Raw genomic sequence first — 24,542 nt, 5'->3', positions numbered from 1 at the left:
AACGATCTTACAGAATGCACAAAACAAAACTGCACAGCATTTCAATTAACGCTACTACATTGCCTGCATGAGTTGATAAGTCTATCATGCATTACGGGAAAAAAAGGATATGGTATATCAACTCATGATATACAATCCTTACATACATTTCACAAAATCAAAAGCGCTATTATCGCGCTAAATCATAGTGATGCTTTTTCGCATTATGCAAGTTTACGGTAATCATTTCTAGTGACGCAAGAGTTTGTTAAAATTGGTTTTGATCGGATGAAGTATGTGCCAACCCGTCTATAAGATGGGCTATTCTATCAATTGATGTCAAATGTTACTTTTATCTTATCTATGGATCTTTGACAAGTAAGACAATATGATGAACCCTATGTGTCTTTTGGTTATTTGTGTCGTGTGGTTGCTGTCTCATTGACGTATACTTACATCTTCTATTTTCATAGCACTGTTAATACAACAAATAAACCTTGGAAACTATGAGTATTTTTATTTAGACGCAAAGTATTGCATAAAATAACCGTTTTATTAAACATTAACGGTATTATCAAATATTGATCTTCACTCAGTAAAGCATAAAGTAACTCCAAAATACAATACATAGAAAAACAAGAGTGCTCAAGTATCCTATAACTCATTTCTGTCAAAAAATCTCTTTTGTTTATTCACCAATATCATAATCTATAAAATATATTAAAAACTTCGGGAATAACGTGAAATATGGTTAAATAAGCTGTATACGCTTTTCAATCAGCTTTTTTTTAGGATTTAAAAACAGAGACAACAATCAACAGATAGACATAACTCGTTGAAATGTCTTATAATTCATTTTACCAGTCAAAGAAAAGTAACTCTGATAATTTGACTGAAACAAAGTATGTGGCACCATGGCCACTACCAAATAAAGTATACTAAGTAATATATAATTAGTATGTCTCTGTTACTACACATGCCAACTTATTAACACCAAATGTGGCATCTTTGTACAGAACTCCTACTCGTGAAGAGAAGAGATTGAAAATCGAACAATTTCTGTTGGCGATCAACACATGCCAATTAATTGTGCCACATTTCATATGCCTGTTTAGTTGAATTCAGACCAAGGATTTGTATAGTCCTTGTTCAGACGGATCGGGCATTTTTACAGAAACAAAATGAAAAGGTGATTAAACCCTTTTTCTGTCATTTAAAAACATGGCCACATCTTTCAAGGAAAAAAGAAGCAAAGTAGTCACTTAGAACTAGGAAATGAGTCTGTTGGCAACATTGCTCTCCTCATACAGTGATCGAAACGAGATGAATTTTTTAACCGAAAACCTTCAGCTACTTCGGTCTCATTTGATTAAACATATTTATAATTTTAACTTACCCTGTTGTCTCAAGAGAAATTTTCGATAAAAAAAAATACTTATTTAAAAACAGCAGTCAGCAGAGACGTTTAATACCAAATTTGAATATGGTAATAATATGTGTTTCGGGAAACTAAGGGTATATTTGGTTGCGGTGCAGACCATTGACTATCAAATATACCAATCAGTTTCCCATATTTAAACTTAATCATACTTCTTTGTTCTCTTAAACCCATTTCCTAAACTAGTTAGTGGCATAATTAGTTATTTGTTTGTTGAATTCTATTTTAGATCAAGACATGTTAGTGCTACAATATATTATTTTGTTAAGTTTAGATACCGATATGAAAAATTAACCAATCATTTCACTGAAGTTTCTTGTTCTTCTTGGCCGTTCAATAAGATTGTTCCTTTCACCAACGAAGTATCTCAGAAGTCCGTTAAAAAGCATCGAAAGAGAGTCTTGTTCTCGCTCGTACGCATGCATAACAGAAATCATGGACAAACTGAAAAGTGCCACGGAACTGTAACGTATATGCTTTATGAGTTTCCTTTGCAGACCCCACTGATATAAAGCATATAACGTATGAGGAATCAGAAACAGTGACAGCTCTTTCCTTCTGTTAGCTCTCTCAAACAGTACACTTAGTCCACAGACCAGACCAGCAACAACAGGCACGTGGGTCTGTAATGGTGGTGGTCGCTGATGGAAGTTTCTTAGAAGACATATGACATACTTTGCCAGCATCACCATAGCTGCTAGGAAAGCAGTCGAGAACACCGTATTCTTCAACAATGACTTCAATACTCTTCTGGGTCTGAAATGATTGAGAAAAGTAATGAAAATACAACCCGTTCACATAGAATACTATATTATGATAAACTAAATGAGGATTTTACTTAAATTGAAGGCACAATGTTTATCAATGTATGCACGTAGCATTTCTATGAATGAATATATAAGATCATATTAAATAATAGAGTGTAAATTCAAAAGCAATATTAATGTTCTCAGACCACTTACACTGTACAAATCCTTTATAGGTTTGTCAGATAAGTTTGATACGTAAATGAAGTTAAGTTTAGGTAGCTTCGTCGGACAATTCGATAAATCCTTACTTTTGGTAGCTCAAAATATCAAAATCTAAGGAAAACAAATATACCTTTCCAGTAATAGTTTTCTTCTAAATATCACCACTGGCGTCAAGTGGATGGGAAAATATAATTTTGCAAATGCTGGAATGCTCTGAAAGAAATCTTTCATCGCATGCTTCGTACAAGAGTCTTTATGTAATCCAACCTCACTGCATGTGAGAAATTTGTCTCCTGGATTGCGGAAAAGAGTGTTCAATTTCTGGTCAGTATAGTCACGAGACCATTTCAATACTGAATAGTAATACCCTGTAAATAAGAGTCTTGGATTTAACGCCACTGCATACACGAGGAATCCACAGCAGAGACAGAAAAGAAGAGTCTCGCTGTATTCAATGTACGGAATCTTGCCACGAACAACAAGTGTAGATATCAAGGCGCCAAATGCTCTTGCAATGGCAAACAACGTAACCACTTGTCGTCTGGTAGGATCTTCTATGATAATGGTTAGTCCTGCTAATCCTCCTGCTATACAGTTGTTCCAACCATCCTGGAAGTATAAAAATATATATAATATATATCTAGTAAGTGTATTTAGAAACTACAATATATTATTCTTTACTTTAACTAAAACTCAGATAATTTGAAATGGAGTACTATAGTTGTTAATTTCGGTGTCATTTGGTCTCTTGTGGAGAGTTGTCTCATTGGCAATCATACCATATCTTCTTATTTTTATACTCAAAATTAGTTAAACTTTAATTCAAATATGATTGTTTGTATCACCGGCAAGACTTACACAGTATAGATCGTTTTTACTAGTTTTAATAACGTTTTCTTTATTATCTTCGGTTCATTCGAAACGATTACCTTTTTGTCACGAATATTTTGTAGCACCTCTCTGACAAGTTCATACACACTTGGGTACAGTCCAAAAAAGCCAGCAAGACGAAGACAATCAGTTGATGCTATCTCCTTAAGAACTCCTGGAATTCTGTAAATAAAACCTGAGACACATACTCTTGTACGATAATGAAAAGTAAACAACGCATAATTACTGTAGGAGGTTTAATGCATGCATTAAATGTTTATATATTTAAGTACTGTAAACGCAGTTCATTTATGTACATAGACTCTTTGGATTTACTGTTATGTACATTTTTTTCATTTTCAATTGTCACGAATTACACTCATAAGTGGCATATATAGGTAGTTTCGAAGATCGAAGAAAAAGCTTGAGATGGCATTGTTATCCTTTATTTTGGATTTTAATAAACTAAATGTTTCATTAACTTGTTCAATGGCTCATTTATCCTATCAATTTCGGTTGTTTTCTGAATAAAATATGTTTGAAATAAAGTTTATCCTATATCTGAATTTACAGTCAAAGGAATGTAAGTCTCAATTTTGAAGGGAAAATACTGATTAAAATTTTTTTAACAATTCTACAATACTTATAAAATCAAAATGTAAAGGGTTGCTACTCACAAGGAAGCTACTAAACCAGTTGACCGTTATGGAATATCCGTTTCGCAGATGACGACGGATATGTTCCAATTGTTGTAACTACAATCCCGTCCCCTTTTACCCGAATGTGACCTACCGAATTGGACTTATCACCGGGTTTGTACTTACATGAGCAACTGGACGGCAGCCACATGTGGAGCAGGGTCTGCTTACCCTTCCTGAGGACCATTATTTGGTGGGGTTCGTGTTGCTCAGTCTTTAGTTTCTATGTTGTGTTTCATGTACTGTTGTTTGTCTGTTTGTCTGTCTTTTTAAGCCATGGCGTTGTCACTTTATTTTCGACTTATGAGTTTGAATGTACCTTTGGTATCTTTCGCCTCTCTTTTATGGCTGTTGAATACAGTTTTGGTACAATATTGTAAATTTTACATGTTTTATATAGATATAAGAAGATGTGGTATGAGTGGCACTGTGCCAATGAGACAACTCTCCATCAAAGTCAAAATTTATAAAAGTAAACCATTATAGGTCAAAGTACAGTTTTCAACACGGAGCCTTGGCTCACACCGAACAGCAAGCTATAAAGGGCCCCAAAAATTACTAGTGTTAAACCATTCAAACGGGAAAACCAACGGTCTAATCTATATAAAAAACGAGAAACGAGAAACACTTATGAACCAAAAACCACATTTGTATATTTAACTTGGGCATCCAGCACAAAAAAAAATGAATTTGCATTTGAAAGATAATACACTATGAAATTAAGGTTTGGTTTAATTGGAATGTTGGAATTGGAATTATTACACCAGGGTTTTCGATATCACAAACTAGTCAAAACATTTACTAAATTTTATCATCGGTACAAGGACATCATTCGTAAATATAAATCAACATGCAGACATTTTATACGTTCAGGTATTTAACATCCAATATTTTATGGTAATATTCTTTACAAAGCACAAAAGTGTCGGCATTCACCTCAAAAGCTAACAAAACCTTTAAACAGACTTATTTGGAAAGGATATAGTTACGATATTGTTGTCAAGTCATTAAGGATTGCACATTTTGGTATTAGTATTGATTCACTCATAGGGTCTTTGCATCGGAAATAAACACATTTATTCTAAAACCAGTTGTTGGCATGATACGGGTTATGTTCTTCTCATATGTTTTATGATGGTATGATACTAAACCCCTAACGGGAGGGATTGTGCTTGATTTTCATATGATGAAGACATTATCTTTCAATCAGTTTAATTGAGGTCTGGAGCTGGCATGTCAGTAACTGCTAGTAGTCCTTTGTTCATTTATGTATCATTGTCATTTTGCTTAGTTTCTTTTGTTACCTATTCTGACATCGGACTCAGACTTCTTTTAAACTGAGTTTTATTGTGCGTATTGCTATGTGTTTCTTTATTCTACATTGGCTAGAGGTATAGGGGGAGGGTTGAGATCTCACAAAACATGTTTAACCCCGCTGCATTTTTGCGCCTGTCCCAAGTCAGGAGCCTCTGGCCTTTGTTGGTCTTGTATGTTTTTTAATTTTAGTTCATTTATATGTTTTGGAGTTTAGTGTGACGTCCATTTTCACTGAACTAGTACACAATTTTATTTAGGGGCCAGCTGAGGACCACCTCCGGGTGCGGGATTTTCTCGCTGCGTTGAAGACCCTTTGGTGGCCTTCGGCTGTTGTCTGCTCTTTGGTCGGGTTGTTGTCTCTTTGACATATTTCCCATTTCCATTCTCAATTTCGTCTTACTCTCTTTTTGAATAAATCCTCAATTTTCCAAAATCTATCAAAATTGCAGATTCGATCCACCAATTAGCATTGCTATATAATTATAGTAATGATTCGGGATGTTTTGAAAAATAACTCTAATGTGAAATAGACTAAGAAGAAATTACCCACATTGTATGGAATTAAGTTATAAGTTAAGCGGTTGTTATTAGAATGTTAGTGGCATGATTTCTATATCAGAAATAGAGTAAACTTCTTGCTTTCAGTTACAGAAAAATTCTTTGATACTCTTATCATTTAGCATCGTTTTAAACGTAATTCTGTTTTTGTAATGTATAATACCGGTATTAATGAGGTAAGTGCTTTTTATGACCGAATGTTTTGTCAATGCCCTTGTTTTCCCTTATCAAATGGGAGGATTGGAAAACTAGTCGAATACCACAATGATATAGAAGTACCAGTCCCAACCCAGGAACCCAGAAAAGTTAGCGTTGATGATTATCAATATCTTAAATTTTGTTGTTGAGAATTTCGGAAAATTTGTGACAGATATTTCCAATTCTCTGCTGATTTTGTCAAAGGCTCGGCGATTTGGTGATTGAAATATAGTACGATCTCTTACATCTATATCGAAGGAACCATGATTATGTTGACCCTTAAATGTTGTTTTAGTAACGTTGGATTTACTTTTATCCAAAATCACCTTTTTCACGTTAACTGTATGAGTATTAGTGACAATTCTGGTGTTCATGTTCACTGTATGAGTATTAGTGACAAGTCTGGTGTTCATGTTCACTGAATGTGTGTCAGTGACAAGTCTGGTGTTCATGTTCACTGTATGAGTATCAGTGACAAGTCTGGTGTTCATGTTCACTGTATGAGTATCAGTGACAAGTCTGGTGTTCATGTTCACTGTATGAGTATAAGTGACAAGTCTGGTGTTCATGTTCACTGTGTGAGTATTAGTGACAAGTCTGGTGTTCATGTTCACTGTATGAGTATAAGTGACAAGTCTGGTGTTCATGTTCACTGTGTGAGTATTAGTGACAAGTCAGGTGTTCATGTTTACTGTGTGAGTATTAGTGACAAGTCTGGTGTTCATGTTCACTGTATGAGTATTAGTGACAAGTCTGGTGTTCGTGTTCACTGTGTGAGTATTAGTGACAAGTCGGGTGTTCATGTTCACTGTATGTCGGAGTATTAGTGACAAGTCTGTTTAAGTCAAATGTGTGTCAGCTTATTGTTGGCCATAATAACTAATTTTACATCAAATTAAAAGAGATAAAGAAATTGACTAATGTATAAATAATTGATTGAGTGGTTGATTGATTGCTTAATTGTTGTTTTTTTTAACTTCCAGTGGCAAATATTTCGGCCAGAATCAATTTGCGCCAATTATAATTTTAAAAAGGTATCTATTTTTCTAATGATATTAATTGCGTCAATAAATGGATTGAAATTGCGCCATATTTACCTGTATTTTTTGGGTGTACCTATATTATACATGTAACCAAGGATTTGTTGCAATTGTTTAATATAAAAAAAAAAAATCACTGTGCTGATTATACCCATAATGGATCCTCTATTGGAAATAAAAATTTATCTATCTTATCTGTATGTAGCAAGTACAAATTCTTGATGAAACAAGTACTATAATTAGCCTATCGACGTTAGATTAAAAAGAACACTCATCAAAATTAATAAACTCACCAATAAATAAATTGTTCAGTATTAGAACGATTTTTTTCACATGTAAAGATATCTGATATAGAAGATCACAAATTCCGTCCGGCATTTATCAAGAAATATGAAGAAATTAGATGGAAATGTACAGTAAAGTTGTGTTGTGCTAGGCTTTTACAGATGAATCTTATACAGTTATTTTGAGGAGAATTAGACCATATACATGAAAATAATACTCAGAAATTAGAAAGACAAATTTTGAGAACAGTATGCAAACGAAATACAACTGACATATTATCTGAGCGACCTTCTAAAATAATTTAGTAGATATATATAAGTGAAAATAAATAAAATTATGATATTGGCGCAATTGTATGATTATTTTATTGGCGCAAATGAAACCCGCTATAGTATTCAAATGAAGTGGCGCAGAAGAAGCATTGGTGCAAATAAGTTGTGGCGCGAAAGAATTCAGTTTTGGCGCAAATAGATTTTGGCCAATATTTCATGCATATCCAGGACGAAAAGGAATTTCATAAATATACTTGTATACGAAAGCTGGTTGACCAAGATGAAGAGCAGATTATTTGGAATGTAACTAGAAAATAGCTAAGGTTTGATAAAGGAGAATTCTTGCCTTGATTATCGTCCCAATTCCGATTGTTCGTGGCTTCATATGTATATATTACACAAAACAATACGGATATCCCCTACGCATGGGCTTTACTGCTGGATTGAAAAATCCAGGTGATCATACAGTCAACCCATTGTGTGAGTATAAAGTCTAAAGAATAAAAATCGAAGGTTTATGAATTATGCATAAATCAACGAATGCTTGAGCTTGCAGAACTACGCTGAATATATATTACCAACCTCTCTCTAAAAGGATTTCGCAATAGTGCCGACACAACTTTAACACCAGCATAAAGAACAACTCCACTACCAAAACCTTTACAGAATCGTTTGACGATTTGTATAGTTAGGTGACGTGCCTTTTTCTGTTGTCTGGTTTCTTGAGGTTCATCTCCGTCCATTTTTGTTGTTAGTGTATAAATAAATGATTAAAATGGTCATACTTTTTATCTATTGTCAAACAGAAATCCCGATAACGCTTATCACGTGAAAATATAGATATACAAATCATGATCAAGGTTATGTTAATCCATTGGGGTTTACACTGAAAATATAGATATATAAATCATGATATACACAAGGTTATGTTGATCCATTAGGGTATACACTGAAAATATAGATAAATAAATCATGATATACACAAGGTTATGTTAATACATGGGGATAGATTTTGAAAAAAAAAACGTTTGATTCCCCGGTAGACCAAATAATGAGGATGCACTTTAGATGTCTTCCTATATGTAGTTGCCTGCATAGTTTCTGTTTTATCAAAATAATGTATTGTTCATTTGGGCATTATCAGAGCAGGATGGGATCCAGTAGACAAAAAGAAATGGAAGGTAAAAATGGCCAAGTTGGTTTATTTTATAATAGTATAATGTAGAGAACAAATCGATCTTTTCCAGATTCAAAATTGTCGAGGGAAGCTAAAATCGTACCACGTGACCTACAAAAATTTGCACGCAGCACCTAAGGCTGTCGCCCCTCCTCTGAGTATAATGTAAGTGCATTATTGAGGTCAAATTATTGTTTGGAGCTAAGAGATAATTGTTAACTTTTAAATTAATGTCACATTTAAAAAAAATACAACCTTATTTCAGAAAACATTCTAAAAATAGGCAATGATCTTATCTTATCGCAAAGAGAAAGTCGGGTACACCTTTTTACGTTCAGGCGTGTTAGAGTTGACTGTTCCGTCCTGCAAACGTATAACACAAAAATATTTGATATATTACATCGCTTCAGATTCCAAAATTTATTATTAATCCCATTTGTTCGTTCAGCAGGACATTCATGGTAAAGTTTTAGCTATATGTATTCTGTCAGCAGGACATATATGGCAAGGTTCTAAAGTTGTGTATTCTGTCAGCAGTATATTTATGGTAAGGCTTAAGTTCTATGGGTTCTGTCGTCAACAGTATATTTATTGTAAGGTTTTAATTCTATTTGTTCTTCCAGCAGTACATATATGGTAAGGTTTAATTCTATGTATTCTGTCAGCAGTACATCTATGGTAAGATTTTCATTCAATGAATTCTTTCAGCAGTACATCTATAATAGTGAGGTTGTAGGTCTATGTATTCTTTCAAAATCCCTTGATACAAAAAGACAGAATACATTGAATACAAAAAGACGGAATACATATAGCTATGTTCATTACTTTAGGAATATATTTATCTAAAACTCATATTTTACTATTCAGTCCCATTCTTCTATTTAGTCAGACGTCAGACGCTACCCTGATATACTCTGTCTTTTGTTTTGTCCATTGGTATTGTAGTTTACGTATTTTGTTGGGTACTTGATGACGGATAGCGTTTGGCGTCTTTAGTCGAACAGTTTTATCTTTTATTTTATTCAATTCCTGTGTGCTGGTTCATATTCTGGACGCCAGTCTTTGCTCCTTTCAATTGGAAATACGGATAACAAAATGAAACTCAGAAATGGAAAAATACTAAATACCAAACTCGTTAAAAGGGTATCTACACGTCTTAATATAACAATCGCTAACATTTTTAATAATAAAAATCATGGTAACCCTTCTATCGATAAGTGTCATGCCAAAAAATTACTTACATGTCCCCGTCTTTCCACCAACAATAGGTAAGGTCCACGTTTAAAAGTTGCACATTTTCCTTAAATTTTGAAACTGATATAAAACTAACAGTATTATCACATGAAAAAAACCGGGATGCGGTATTCAGTACGTAGGTGAAACCGGACGCTATTTATCAAAACGCACACAAGAACACCTTTATCGTTTTAGAAGACCCCATAAATTTAAAATAAAAGTATCATTTATCAACACCTAAGGATGTACTTAGGAGAAATTAAAAAAATCTAGAATTTAAAATTGATACTATAAGTCAGAAGAGCATTAGTTAAGGAACAAAATAAGCTAAAAATATTGATAGGGTATGGAGCTCCTTCACAAAAATTCCTAAACCTGACTTAAGTACATCCTTAAGAAGCACAACCATCCTATTAAATATTTAACGAATCAACCTTTAGAAGTAGTAAATAAGCAGCCTGGGGGATCTCATTCAAAATTTATACGATCACGGAAAATAACTGAATTGTGTAAATTTCTTAATGCGGCATGGAAGTAAAGATTACAAATTATTATTGTATAACAGTTTTGTTCTGTGCTTGTTATGACCTTATTGTGTTGTTCTCTGCATGTTTACTGTCATTATTGTCATTATATATTATGTTATTTTGCTATAGCATTATGTTTGCTTCTGCAATAAAATATTCATTCATTCATTCATTGAATTAAATTGGATTAAAAATTACAGACAGTCTATCCTCTCGGTCTTAATGATAATATCATTGGAATTGGTAATATATCAAGAACCGATTCTGTTAACATTTCGGATATAGTTTCTAAAACTGTTCGTAAAAATCGTTCTCATGGGCGTAGAATAAATCGCAATCAGAGAAAATTTTGTACCGTGGGGCAAAAATACAAATATTTCGGACCTAATTACTATTTCAAAAAACTACGGCAGACATTATCTGTTAACCAAGCTCTAATAATAAATTACATCAAATTCCATATTGCAGTGGAATAAAAAAATATTACATTAAAATCAAATATGTCAATAAAGGTTTTGATTTTGTAAATATTGCCGGTATTTTTAATGATCATTCCTTTAAGTACAAATTCCTAGCTATTTTGTTAATACCGAGCTCCGTCTTATTTGTTATGTTTACAAAAAAATCTACCCGGAAATATGTGTTTAATTATAGCGAATTCTGTAAAGATGTTAATATAAGTGACAATACACCTTCGTCATGAAATTGTAGTAATTCTGAATACATTTATGGCCCCAGTTCCCATGTTATAACAGGAGACCTTAACATCGTTCATGACCGAGAGTTGAAATCATTCCTCAGTAAAGGACTTAAATATCTCCCCCGTCAATTATTAATTGGAATGAGTGTCGTAACATCACCCACGACTCACTCCGTACTTACTGCACTAAATGGATAAAACGAGAAAAGGCTGACAAAAAAATCCTTAGATTCTTTTTTTAATTCAGTAATGATTCAGATTCAGATTCTTTATTAAGATAACTAATATTACATTAGTGTTCTCCATTACAAATCATATGATAATATACACACATGTAATTGTACCCATATTTTAAGAATTGTTTCTTATTTCTAATGCATCTCTAATAAAGGAGTAAGTTCGGTAAGGGCCAAATTTGGCCCCGATAATTAAGTTCAATGTTTCAGGAAAAAACGTGTTTTAAGTTGATGAAAAGACATGTGAGAAAGTTATATAGAACTATTTTTTGCCAGAGTTTTATTATTAAGCATTGATTTTGACATCCCAAATAGGTTAAAAATAGAGATTTTTGCGAAATTGGACAAAATCGTCCGGATTTCAACCAATTTAAGACATAGGAAACATAGAGCGCAGGCGTCGACAAACAAAATATTCAAGTCAGATATGTAAAATGTCATAACAAACATTATGTTTAAATATCTTTGTTGTCGACGCATGCGCTCTATGTTTCCTCTGCAAAAAAATCAGTGTAAATTTAACATTTTCATCGAATTTTCGCGGAAAATCAAAATGAGTGCTATTTGTGACGTCATGAATAGAACTCAAAAACATAAATTTTCAACAAAAAGACCTTTTTCCAATCTAGTCATTATATTAGCTATAATTCAATGAGATATTGGTCAATAAATCCTAATTTCAAATATCAGCTAGAATTAGGGGCCAACTAAGGGACTTATCGAACCTACTCCTTTGTATAAATAATTACATTCAGTAATATTTTGTGGATTTAAAAGTTTAGAAACTGAAAAATAATTATTATGTGAATCTTTTAAATCTAAACCATAAGATTGGAAAAAGTTTGCCTTATATCTTTATATTTATCACAAGATATCAAAAAACGTTCTTCAGTCTCTACTTCAGTGCAAAATTTGCAAAAACGTTGTTCTCTTGGAATTTTGGATTCATTATATCTACCCCGTTCTATATTTAAACAATGAGCACTGATACGTAGTTGTGTAATTTTACTTTTTATATTTTTGGTAAGATTGGTTTGAAGATAGTAGGGAACAAAATATTACTGAAAAGCATCAGTTTACTGTCCAATGAACATTTTACTCCTAACAACAACCACAATAGCCCTATTTCTCGTATCAAACATAAGCTAAAAGAACTTGCCAAGGAATTTGTTTTTGTCCCGGCTGATAAGGCTGCCAATTTAATAATATCATTATTGTTTGATGTAAATTTTACATCGATGTTCTGCAAAAGGAAACCACGAATTCACCAACATTACAACTGACTCCATTTTCGGAAAATGACATCTGTAACAAACATAAACTGTTATCTACCTCTTTACAAGCAGAACCGAATACAAAGAAAGTTCCAACTATGTACTGGCTTCCAAAGTTGCACAAAACATTTTACAAATATAGATTTATTTCGTCTTCAAGCCATTGTTCCACTACTAAACTGTCTATTCTACTTACTAGTACACTTGGTACAATCAAAAACCTGGTAATAAATTGTTCAAATAAGGCCTTTGAAAATAGTGGAATTAGTTACTTTTGGAGTGTCAAAAATTCGTTGGAAGTTCTTGATAAATTGCATGCTCATATTGGTGATTTCGAATCTGTTCAAAGTTTTGATTTTTCTACCCTATATACCACTTTGCCTCATAATCTCATTCAGAAAAAATTCACAATTTGCCTCATAGTCTCATTAAGAAAAAAAATCACAAATGGGCATTTAAAAAGTCAGAATGTGAATATATATGTTCAAACTCTTTTATGTCATTTTTTTAGTAACAACAAACAAGAGAACTATGTCTATTGGACCTGCTTTGATCGATAACTGCACTTGAATTTTTACTAGATAACATTTTTGTTCGCTATGGAGATTCCGTATGTCGTCAAGTTATCGGAATTCCAATGGGGACTAACTGTGCACCACTTATTGCAGACCTGTTTCTGTATTGTAACGAGTTACAATTTATGAATAAAATCAGCAAAGACCCATCGAAACAACTTCTGATACAAAAATTTAATAACACTTTTAGATATTTGGATGATATTTTGGCTCTCAATAATGACGACTTCAGTATGTACATAAAGAGATTTATCCTGCTGAATTGACTTTTAATAAAGCTAATACTAACAATGAACACTGCCCTTTCCTGGAAGTTGATATCTATATCTTTAACGGGAAGCTTAATATCAAAATTTACGATACCAGAGTTATTTTTTCATTTCCTATTGTTAATTGTCCATTTTTAGATGGTGACGTTCCCTTGTCACCATCTTATGGTGTTTATATATCTCAACTTGTTCGATTCGCTCGTGTATGTAACAGGGTATTTGATGTTAACGAAAGAAATCTCTGTATTACTGAAACATTATTACACCAGGGTTTTCGATATCACAAACTTGTCAAAACATTTACTAAATTTTATCATCGGTACAACACATCATTCGTAAATATAAATCAACGTGCAGACATCTTATACGTTCAGGTATTTCACATCCAATCTTTCATGGACGAGTACACATTTTTGTTTAGGGGCCAGCTGAAGCCCGCCTCCGGGTGCGGGATTTTCTCGCTGTGTTGAAGACCCATTGGTGGCCTTGGGCTGTTTTCTGCTCTTTGGTCGGGTTGTTGTCTCTTTGACACATTCCCCGTTTCCCTTCTCAATTTTATTTTAATAGTACATTTATGGAAAGGTTTAAAGTCTGTGTACTCTGTCAGCAGAATATCTATGGTAAGGTTCTCATATTCTATGAATTCTGTCAACAGTGAATTCCGTTAGCAGTACATCTATGGTGAGGTTCTAGGTCTGTGTATTCTGTCAGCAGGACATCTATGGTAAGGTTCAAGTTCTTTGTATTCTGTCAGCAGGATATCTTTGTGGTATGGTTCTAGTTATTCGTATTCTGTCAGCAGGACATCTATGGTAAGGTTCAAGTTCTTTATATTCTGTCAGCAGGACATCTATAGTAAGGTTCAAGTTCTTTGTATTCTGTCAGCAGGACATCTATGGTATTATTCTAGTTCTTCATATTCTGTCAGCAGGACATCTATGGTAAGGTTCAAGTTCTTTGTACTCTGTCAGCAGTACATCTATGATAAAGTTCTAGTTCATCGTATTCTGTCAGCAGGACATCTATGGTAAAGTTCTAGTTCTATGGTTTCTTTTAGAACATCTATGGTAAGGTTCAAGTTCTATGTTTCTTCAGCAGTACATCTATGGCATGATTCTAGTTCTTGATATTCTGTCAGCAGGATAACTACGGTTCAAGTTCTTTTATTTCTGTTAGAAGGACATCTATGGTAAGGTTCAAGTTCTATGTTTTCTGTCAGCAGGACAACTATGGTTCTAGTTCTTTGTATTCTGGCAGGAACACATCTATGGTGAAGTTCTCTTTCTATGTTTTCTGTCAGCAGGACATCTATGATACGGTTTTAGTTCTTCGTATTCTGTCAGCAGTACATCTATGATAAGGTTCTAGTTCTATGTTTTCCGTCAGAAGGACATTTATGGTAAAGTTCTCATTCTATGAATTCTGTCAGCAGTACATCTATGGTATGGTTCTTGTTCTATGTTTTCCTTCAGAAGAACATCGATGGTAATGTGCTAGTTCTTTGTATTTTGTCTTCAGTACATCTATGGTAATCTTCTTGTTCTTCATATTCTGTCAGCAGGACATCTATGGTAAGGTTCTAATTCTATGTTTTCTTTCAGAAGAACATCAATGGTAATCTTCTAGTTCGTCATATTCTGTCAGCAGGACATCTATGGTAAAGTTCTAGTTCTATGTTTTCTTTCGGGAGGGCATCTATGGTAAGGTTCAAGTTCTGTGTTTCTTCAGCAGTACATCTACGGTATGATTCTAGTTCTTCGTATTCTGTCAGCAGGATATTTATGCTTCAATTTCTATAATTTCTGTTGGAAGGACATGTATGGTAAGGTTCAAGTTCTTTGTTTTCTGTCAGCAGGACATCTATGGTTCTTGTTTTTCGTATTCTGGCAGGAACACATCTATGGTAAAGTTCTATTTCTATGTTTTCTGTCAGCAGGACAACTATGGTTCTAGTTCTTTGTATTCTGGCAGGAACACATCTATGGTAAAGTTCTATTTCTATTATTTCTGTCAGCCAGGATATCTATGATACGGCTTTAGTTCTTTGTTTTCTGTCAGCGGTACATCTATGATAAGGTTCTAGTTCTATGTTTTTCGTCAGAAGGACATCTATGGTAAAGTTCTCAGTGTATGAATTCTGTCAGCAGTACATTAATGGTAAGGTTCTAGTTCAATGTTTGCCTTCAGAAGAACATCGATGGTAAGGTTCAAGTTCTTTGTATTCTGTCAGCAGTACATCTATGGTAAGGTTCAAGTTCGTCGTATTCTGTCAGCAGGACATAATAATAATAATAATAATAATAATAATATCTTTATTTAGAGAGAGTAACTCATTTGGATTACACCAATTTTCAATAAGGCTCTCTTAATACAATAATAATTACATTAAAAATAAACAATACATATTCACTAATAATGATAAATAAAGATGTAATACAACTTAAATACAATAAACAATTATTATATATGGCATTACAGTACAAATGTCATGGTAATGTTAAAAGTACATAGATTTGTAGTTATGTTTAAATTCTAATACTGTGTTTGATTTTTTAATTGAACCAGGAAGAGCATTCCATACTTTTGGTCCATTGTACGAGAAACTAGACTTATACAACTCTGTTTTTGGTTTTGGAATTATAAAATTATCTGAGGACGAAAATCTCGTATTGTATTTTTGGTTTGCAGAAGCTGATAAAATAAGACTGGACATATATTCTGGAGCTAAGCCATGTTTTGCCTTATACATTAGTAATGATTTATGATAATGTATTCTTTGTGTAATCGGCACAATGTTACATTCGTGAAATAATTCGCTTGAAGGTTTGGTGTAATCATGTTCGTCTAAAATTATTCTTGCTGCCCTCTTTTGCAGTTTTATTAAACTATCTAATAGAAAGTTATTACAGTTTCCCCATATTGAACAACAATAATCTAAGTGAGGTAAAACGTAAGCGTTATAGAACATTTGTCTAGCTTTGTGATTTAAATATTTCTTTATCCTTTTTAGTAAAGCTAAAGAAGAGTTAACCCTTTTTATGATATAATCAATATGAGAAGACCAAGATAGAGATGCATCAACAAAAATACCTAGAACCTTTTCACATGTACTTTCTTTAATTTGTTGTCCATTCATAGCAATATTAATGTTTTCATTTGATGTAGCTGAAAGCTTCTGTTTAGAGCCAATACATATAGCCTTCGTTTTAGATACATTTACAGCCATTTGATTGTCATCACACCAGCTAAAAATATCTTGTAAAACCGTATTAAGTTTATGACTGATACAACTTTTGTTTTGTCCAATGACTGATATGGTGCTATCATCAGCAAATAAATCGGTAAGGTTCTAGTTCTTTGTATTCTGTCAGCAGTACATCTATGGAAAGGTTCTAGTTCTTCATATTCTGTCAGCAGGACATCTATGGTAAGGTTCAAGTTCGTCGTATTCGGTCAGCAGGACATCTATTCTAAGGTTCAAGTTCTTTGTATTCTGTCAACAGTACATCTATGGAAAGGTTCTTGTTCTTCATATTCTGTCAGCAGGACATCTATGGTAAGGTTCAAGTTCGTCGTATTCGGTCAGCAGGACATCTATTCTAAGGTTCAAGTTCTTTGTATTCTGTCAGCAGTACATCTATGGTAATGTTCAAGTTCTTTGTATTCTGTCAGCAGGACATCTATTCTAAGGTTCAAGTTCTTTGTATTCTATCAGCAGTACATCTATGGTAAGGTTCAAGTTCTTTGTATTCTGTCAGTAGGACATCTATGGTAAGGTTCAAGTTCTTTGTATTCTGTCAGCAGTACATCTATGGTAAGGTTCAAGTTCTTTGTATTCTGTCAGCAGGACATCTATGGTAAGGTTCAAGTTCTTTGTATTCTGTCAGCAGTACATCTATGGTAAGGTTCAAGTTCTTTGTATTCTGTCAGCAGTACATCTATGGTAAGGTTCAAGTTCTTTGTATTCTGTCAGCAGGACATCTATGGTAAGGTTCTAGTTCTTTGTATTCTGTCAGCAGGACATCTATAGTAAGGTTCAAGTTCTTTGTATTCTGTCAGCAGGACATCTATGGTAAGGTTCTAGTTCTTCATATTCTGTCAGCAGGACATCTATGGTAAGGTTCAAGTTCTTTGTACTCTGTCAGCAGTACATCTATGGTAAGGTTCTTGTTTATCGTATTCTGTCAGCAGGACATCTATGGTAAGGTTCAAGTTCTTTGTATTCTGCCAGCAGGACATCTATAGTAAGGTTCAAGTTCTTTGTATTCTGTCAGCAGGACATCTATGGTAAGGTTCTAGTTCTTCATATTCTGTCAGCAGGACATCTATGGTAAGGTTCAAGTTCTTTGTACTCTGTCAGCAGTACATCTATGGTAAGGTTCTTGTTTATCGTATTCTGTCAGCAGGACATCTATGGTAAGGTTCAAGTTCTTTGTATTCTGCCAGCAGGACATCTATAGTAAGGTTCTAGTTCTTCATATTCTGTTAGCAACTCCTCTATCATAAAGTTCTATTTCTATGTTTTCTGTCAGCAGTACATCCTTTGTTAAGGTTGTAGCTCTTAATATTCTGTCAGCTGTACATCTATGGTAAGGTTCTAGTTCTAGGTTTTTTTGTCAGAGGAACATCTATGTTACGTAAGGTTCTAGTTCTAGGTTTTTCTGTCAGAGAAACATCTATGGTAAGGTTCTAGTTCTATTGTCAGTTGGACATCTATCACACAGTTCTGTGATATATAAAAGAATAACAGGAATCACCAAAAATACCAGACAGTCCAATCGACTACATCAACCACCAACACTTGACTCCTCAGAAAAAAACAGATAATCATACACATAGAAACAACAACCAACAACTCTTGGTCATTTTAGTTCTTGCTATTTTTGCTAGCAGGATGTCTATAAAAGGGTCTGGTTAGATGCTACTCTGTCAAAATATATATTTTACAAGCAGTAAATCAGTGGCAAAATTTTGTACCAGCTCTTCTGGACAAATTGGTTTTGTAAGCATGACATACATAGAAAATATTCCATGGAAAAGTTATTCTGTCAGATAGGCATTGATTTGGTTCCAGTCCAACTTTTTATCAGCAAAGGGTATATCTGACAAGGATTATATCATATTTCTATCTCAACAGTGCATTTATAGTAAGAATCTGTTCAGACGTAACCTTGGATTCAGAAGAAACATTTTATTTTGAAACTTTACTTTAAATGTAATGTCACTGGTCATCTCCTCAGGGTTGAGAGTGAACTAATACTATTTTGGAAAGAAAAGCACAACTAAAATAAATATCACAATCTGTGTCTTTGCTGTCAAACAAATTAGTAAGCCAGATTGGAATGTTGATAATTTTTTATCTTTTTTTGTCACCAGAATGAAACACAGATCCTGTGTCCATGCTTCGCTCCAAAGACTACAAGTATCAAAAAAATTTCGATTAATGAACCATGAAAATGAGTGATATACAGTGATTCTACAAACTAAATATAGATGACCTATTTCTACATAAAACATACTTAGGAAACTGACCTATTTACGAAAACTTAATTTTTGATCAATGAAAAAATGAAGACAAGGTCAAATGAATTCCGTCAGACAGACATGTACAACTTACAATGATTTGTTAGACCAAATGAAGATTACCTATTACTTAAGAAATTGAGTTTATCACATAAACTTAACATTGGTTAATGATACACAAAAATGAAGTCAAGGTCAGATGAATCTGGTCAGGTATAATGAACATTTTAATGTAACTTTTGTTAGTACACTGACAAAGATTATAAAGGGAAGAGTTGAGATTTCAAACAAGATCTCAGACGCTGGAATATTTGCCTGCTCTACTGATCAGAATTGATTTATGTGGAAAATCTTTAAGGAAAAGGTTTTACTACAAGTATCACATAAACTTAACATTAACAATGATCCATGTAAATGAAGTGGAGGTCATCACAATCAATCAATAAACATGACTTATAGTATCTTATAAACAGACTTACCACAGCACACTTAATGATCAATGAATTAAGAAATTGAGGTCATGGTCAGATGAAACATGCCAGCATATATGTACAACTAACAAGCATTCCATACAACAAATAAAGTTGATCTGTTACTTATATCATTTGAGGAACAGGCCAAACCATGATAACTTAACATTGACCAATTAACCATGGAAATGAGGTCAAGGTTAGATGCAACCTGCCACTCAGACATGTACACCTTCCAATCATTACTTACACCAATTATAGTTGACCTATTGTTTTAAAGTATCCGAAATACAGACTTGACCATGAAAAATTAACCTTAATCACTGATCAATGAAATAAGTTAGAGGTCAGATGAAATCTGTCTGATGGAAATTTAGACCTTGCAAGGATCCCATGTACCAATAATAGTTATCCTATTGCTCATAATAAGTGAGAATATACATCACAAAAAATATAGTTTTTAAGTAGTTGCTGAACTATGAAAATAAAGTCAAGGACAAGACATATTATAACCGACAGAAACTTTGTAACACAAGGCATCTACAATCAAATTATGAAGCATACAGGTCTTCTACCTATTGAAATTTAAAGCTGTAAACCAATAGTTAACTCTGCAACTTTCATCTCAGGCAAGACAAAACTAGTTTAAACCAACAACACAACATGTTAATGTGCCTGTCCTTACTTAACCCAACAACACAACATGTTAATGTGCCTATCCTTACTTAACCCAACAACACAACATGTTAATGTGCCTATCCTTAGTTAACCCAACAACACAACATGTTAATGTGCCTATCCTTACTTGAAACCTTTTCAGTGGCTTTTGTTCTTAGGGAATTTGGTTTTGATTGGAGATCAATGATAATATTTGTTCAAAACTGACAACTTTTTAAACTCTGGGCAATTAATGGCACGACATAATGTAGATGTTAACCAAGCCACAGTCTTTAAGTGCCTGTCCCAAAGTCAGGAACTTGTAATTTAGTTTATGTCGTTGGTTCATGTCTGTCATTTTTATTTTTCACAATTTGAATTGTTAAAAATCAGGCTCTTAGTTTTGTCTGGTTTGAATTGTTTCACATTTTTCATGTTGTGGCCTTTTATATCTGACTATATAGTATGGGTTTTTCCTATTTTTGAAGGCTGTACGGTCATCTATAATTGCTTACATCCACTTCATTTGAACTCTAGTGGATAGTTGTCTCATTGGCAATCTTATCATATCTCTTTATTTTTATATAGAAACCTGTCTATTGTTGAAGACCATTGACCTCTAGACGTCTGTTGGGTTTTTTTTTGGTTTTTTTTTTGGGGGGGGGGGGCCATTTAGTTGCTGCTTCATTGACATATACTCCACATCTTTTATTCATTTCACAATGATTCTATAAACCAAATACAGTTTTCCTATTAATTATAGTACTTGAAATACAGCCTTTACAAAAAAGCTAAATATTGATCAATGAACCATTAAAATGAAGTTAAAGTCAAGCAATTCAAGTATGTGGGACTTCAGTAATGAAAGAAAAATCAAAAGTGACATAATAAATTTATTAAATTTATCACAATTATGATATAAATTTCCATTCATGAAATGCTCTTAATCATAAATCACAAGCTAACGATAAAGTGGAAATTTACTTCAAATACTTATCACAATAAATAACATTTCATGTAAATAAAATTGTTTATAAAATATAAAGTTTCTATCACAGCACATAGTAGTAAACTTTTCTCTTCAATATCATACAAAAATCAACAAAAAACATTTTTTTCTTGATAAAATGAAGAGAGGCATTAGATCCATGATATAATAGTCACCAATTAAATTACTTAAAAAATTCTGACTTGAAGAGACAGGATGGAATATCACTGTAAAAATCTAAACCACTGGACGGAATCTGGATAACTGTGATTATTGTCTAGATAGTACCTAAAATAAAAAAAATATATAATATGTACTTTTTAATATTTCAAGCATTGAAATACTGTATACTGTAAGGTTCAATACAAGCACTGCATTTTTCAATTGAAAACACCAATAAAGATTTAATAACGATAATATCCTTTGTTTAAAAAGGGTAACATATAATGCAAAACAATTGTACAAAATAGCCTTAATGTCCTTTTCACAACTTTGAGATTTTGTGTTCACACTTTGTAATTCCCAAAATTTGCGATTTTTTTAACAGAGATTCTAATTTCAGCTACTATTCTCCCCATTTTGAAGGTTTTGCTTACAAAACATGTTCGACAGATAAACAAAGTGGAAACTATAGGGTTCATGCATCCTTGATGAGGAATCCTATATATTCCTTACACTTATCTTCTTTGTGTTCACAGGACAGAATGAAAGAATGTTAATTCACAAAATATTTTAGATTTTTTACAATTTTTGTAAAAGACTGATTTAAAAGATACACAATTTTTCCATAACTTCATTTGCCTTAAGGATGTACTTAGGTGAAATTAAAAAAAATTTAGAATCTAAAATTGATACTAATTAAAAAAATCTAGAATCTAAAATTGATACTATAAGTCAGAAGAGCATTAGTTAAGGAACACAATAAGCTAAAAATATTGATAGGTTATGGAGCTCCTTTTCGAGATATTTAATTTTTTTAAAAATGGCGGGAAAATGCTGACTCGGACTTTTACCTTATATTTGCATTGGTATTGTTTGGGTCTCAAATCGAAAGGAAAGAAATCTAGAATCTGCTTAAATTTTGGTAAATGACCTTTTATGAGCTATTGAAATCCCATATGAAAAGAAAGATGGGTGTTATGAGGCAAAATATTTTACCCTGTATCGTAGGAAAAAAACCAAGGAATCTGAACATCTGACAAAAATTCCTAGACTGACCTAAGTACATCCTTAAGAATGACATAATCACTAATTTTAATGTACCTGAAATTAGTGGATCCCTTCTGGGACGTATAATACCAGATGATGCAGGTGGTTTTAAGGAAACCAGTCTTGTTCCTGGAGATTTACCTCCCTTTGGGCTGTTTGGATCTCTGTTCTCAAATTCATATGCAGTTAAAATAGGTAATAAGCGTTAAGGAAAAAATATCACATAAATCTAGAGGCATTTATTAATTTATCAATATTCTTAACAATACCAGTAAATTAACACTCATACATTTCTAATTAAGATACACTAATTTTCAATATACATTTTTAAAAAGTTGACATGAACTGAACTGTCCAATTATGTAATATCAATATTGACTTTGGAATTTCTTGTTTACTTGGGTATAAAGTAGAAACATTTACACTTCCAATTTGCCTTTGTACTCAGGAATCCATAACATATAAATGATGCAAAGCATCATCTGGAAGGAATACCAATTCCCTTATTATAGTCAAATCATATTCAGCTATAATATAAAAATATGGTTTTGCATATTTGCTTACATTAAGTCAGAAAGAAATCTGTGTTCATTTTATTCTTGTTAAAGGCATTATTGTTCAAACATGACACAAAGATTTCAAAACACAAATGTTTAATTTAAATTCTCGTGAAATCATTAAAAATATGAAGCCTAACCAAATGTGATTCAGTTGTATTGTCATCATGTAAAGTGAAATAGTTATTTCAAAAGGATATTTGCTGATATAGGTAGAAATAAAACATCTGTTTCTGTGACGATCTCTAGTTCATGACTTATTGACCCGACCCCAGACTCTCCTTCAACACCAACAGCTATGGCATAAATCTCTAAGTTGAGTTCTGTCTTCATTCCTGCTGCAATCTGTAGAAAATCAAAATTATTACCAGCTTACATAATATTTAGACAATAGCCTTTCACACTTTTTGATGTCAAAAAAATTTGACTCTTGTTTATAGTTTGACCTTTAGTATTTTGGAAATGTAATTAGGTTGCTGTGTCACTGGTGTATTTTCTGTTTTTTTTTTAATTAATAATTGATGCAATACACTAAACTACTTGACCACTGTACACCTGGATTGTTCAATTAACATTTACACATATAATATTATTATTTTTAGCACTTACTTATTCATCTTTACCAAATTGAAGTAATCTACACTTTTCCACAATATGATAACTTGCATTTTTTTCAGAATTCAAATCATATTTTCTAAACGTGTAACTCCTCTTTCTGATGTATTATATGTAAAACAAATTAACTGTATATATTTTGGCTATATACCAGTATCTTATCTTATGTTAATAAAAGTACATCTTATCTTTGGTATATATGAAAACTCACTGGGCCTGGCTTGTAGACAACTCTGAGGCCTGTTGAAGGTGGTGGCTGTTTTAATTTAAATCGACCGGAGTCTACACCAGTATTTTTCAAATGAATAGTAAAACTGTATGTATTTCCTTCCTTAAGAACCCCAAAGTCAACTTCTTGTGGTAACAGAATTAGTCCTTTCATCTGATTTAACTCCATCTGTCCTCTCATAGAAGAACCTACTGTTAGAGAATTCTTCACCTTCCTTTTCACTGGGTCCTCCACCATTTGATACTGTAAAACAATTCATTATAATATGTTAAAGATAAAATTACTTATAGCTGAGTAGGATTGGGGGCCCTTATGGAGCTACATATATGATTAATGCATAGGTAGACTTTTTACATGTCCCCACATAACTTTGCCTAGTTTGCCCCTCCTTCTACTTCTCTTTTTTGAAATCCTGGATCTGCATCTGTTGTAGGACCAGACCTCTTAAACACTCAATACAAAATAGCTTATTGATAAAAGTTATAAAAACACAGGTCAAATTCAATAAAATGATTCAAAATAATCATAAGGCTTTTCATGTAAATATACAATCATTTTTATAAAGACTTGAAATAATGTGTTGAGCACAATGTTGGACAATCAAATCCAAAAGAAGAAAAGTGTATCTACTTGAAATTATTCTGTCACTTTTACACCTTTTAATCCTACCTTGT

The 24,542-nt window shown here is 33.1% G+C and overlaps 2 protein-coding genes across 12 annotated transcripts in view; both read right to left on the bottom strand.

Moving 5' to 3' along the window:
• Positions 1–560: 560 nt before the first annotated feature.
• LOC127726010 (uncharacterized) lies at positions 561–6,676 on the bottom strand. The gene is made up of 5 exons (XM_052233307.1): positions 6,275–6,676; positions 3,741–3,781; positions 3,318–3,441; positions 2,519–2,997; positions 561–2,173 (listed from the first exon to the last, which is right to left on the bottom strand). Exons 1-5 carry the CDS (start codon positions 6,674–6,676, stop codon positions 1,708–1,710), a joined length of 1,512 nt encoding a protein of 503 aa, XP_052089267.1. The 3' UTR covers positions 561–1,707.
• Positions 6,677–21,150: 14,474 nt separating this feature from the next.
• The window catches only part of LOC127725761 (sperm-associated antigen 17-like), a 55,713-nt gene continuing 52,321 nt past the window's right edge, over positions 21,151–24,542 (bottom strand). For all 11 annotated transcript variants that reach the window (XM_052232989.1, XM_052232996.1, XM_052232998.1 and 8 more), the window contains 4 exons: positions 23,851–24,111; positions 23,225–23,369; positions 22,522–22,662; positions 21,151–21,546 (listed from right to left, as the gene is read on the bottom strand). In XM_052232989.1, coding sequence (XP_052088949.1) covers positions 21,536–21,546; positions 22,522–22,662; positions 23,225–23,369; positions 23,851–24,111 — 558 coding nt within the window. In that variant the 3' untranslated portion in view covers positions 21,151–21,535. The remainder of the gene's footprint in view (positions 21,547–22,521; positions 22,663–23,224; positions 23,370–23,850; positions 24,112–24,542) is intronic.

This window comes from Mytilus californianus, unplaced genomic scaffold (genome assembly GCF_021869535.1).
Source record: "Mytilus californianus isolate M0D057914Y unplaced genomic scaffold, xbMytCali1.0.p SCAF_15, whole genome shotgun sequence".
In the NCBI taxonomy this organism is placed as follows: Eukaryota; Metazoa; Mollusca; class Bivalvia; order Mytilida; family Mytilidae; genus Mytilus; species Mytilus californianus.
This window is presented reverse-complemented; position numbering and strand designations above follow the sequence as displayed.

Bases quoted from the DNA above. Each gene is read 5' to 3' on its own strand.
- LOC127726010 (XM_052233307.1), bottom strand. From the start codon at position 6,676: ATGAACACCAGACTTGTCACTTATACTCATACAGTGAACATGAACACC. The intron at 3,442-3,740 runs GTTAATGAAACA...TTTTATTTACAG, and splicing joins ATAAATGAGCCATTGAACAA to AATTCCAGGAGTTCTTAAGG. The intron at 2,998-3,317 runs GTAATCGTTTCG...TTATACTTCCAG, and splicing joins AAAATATTCGTGACAAAAAG to GATGGTTGGAACAACTGTAT.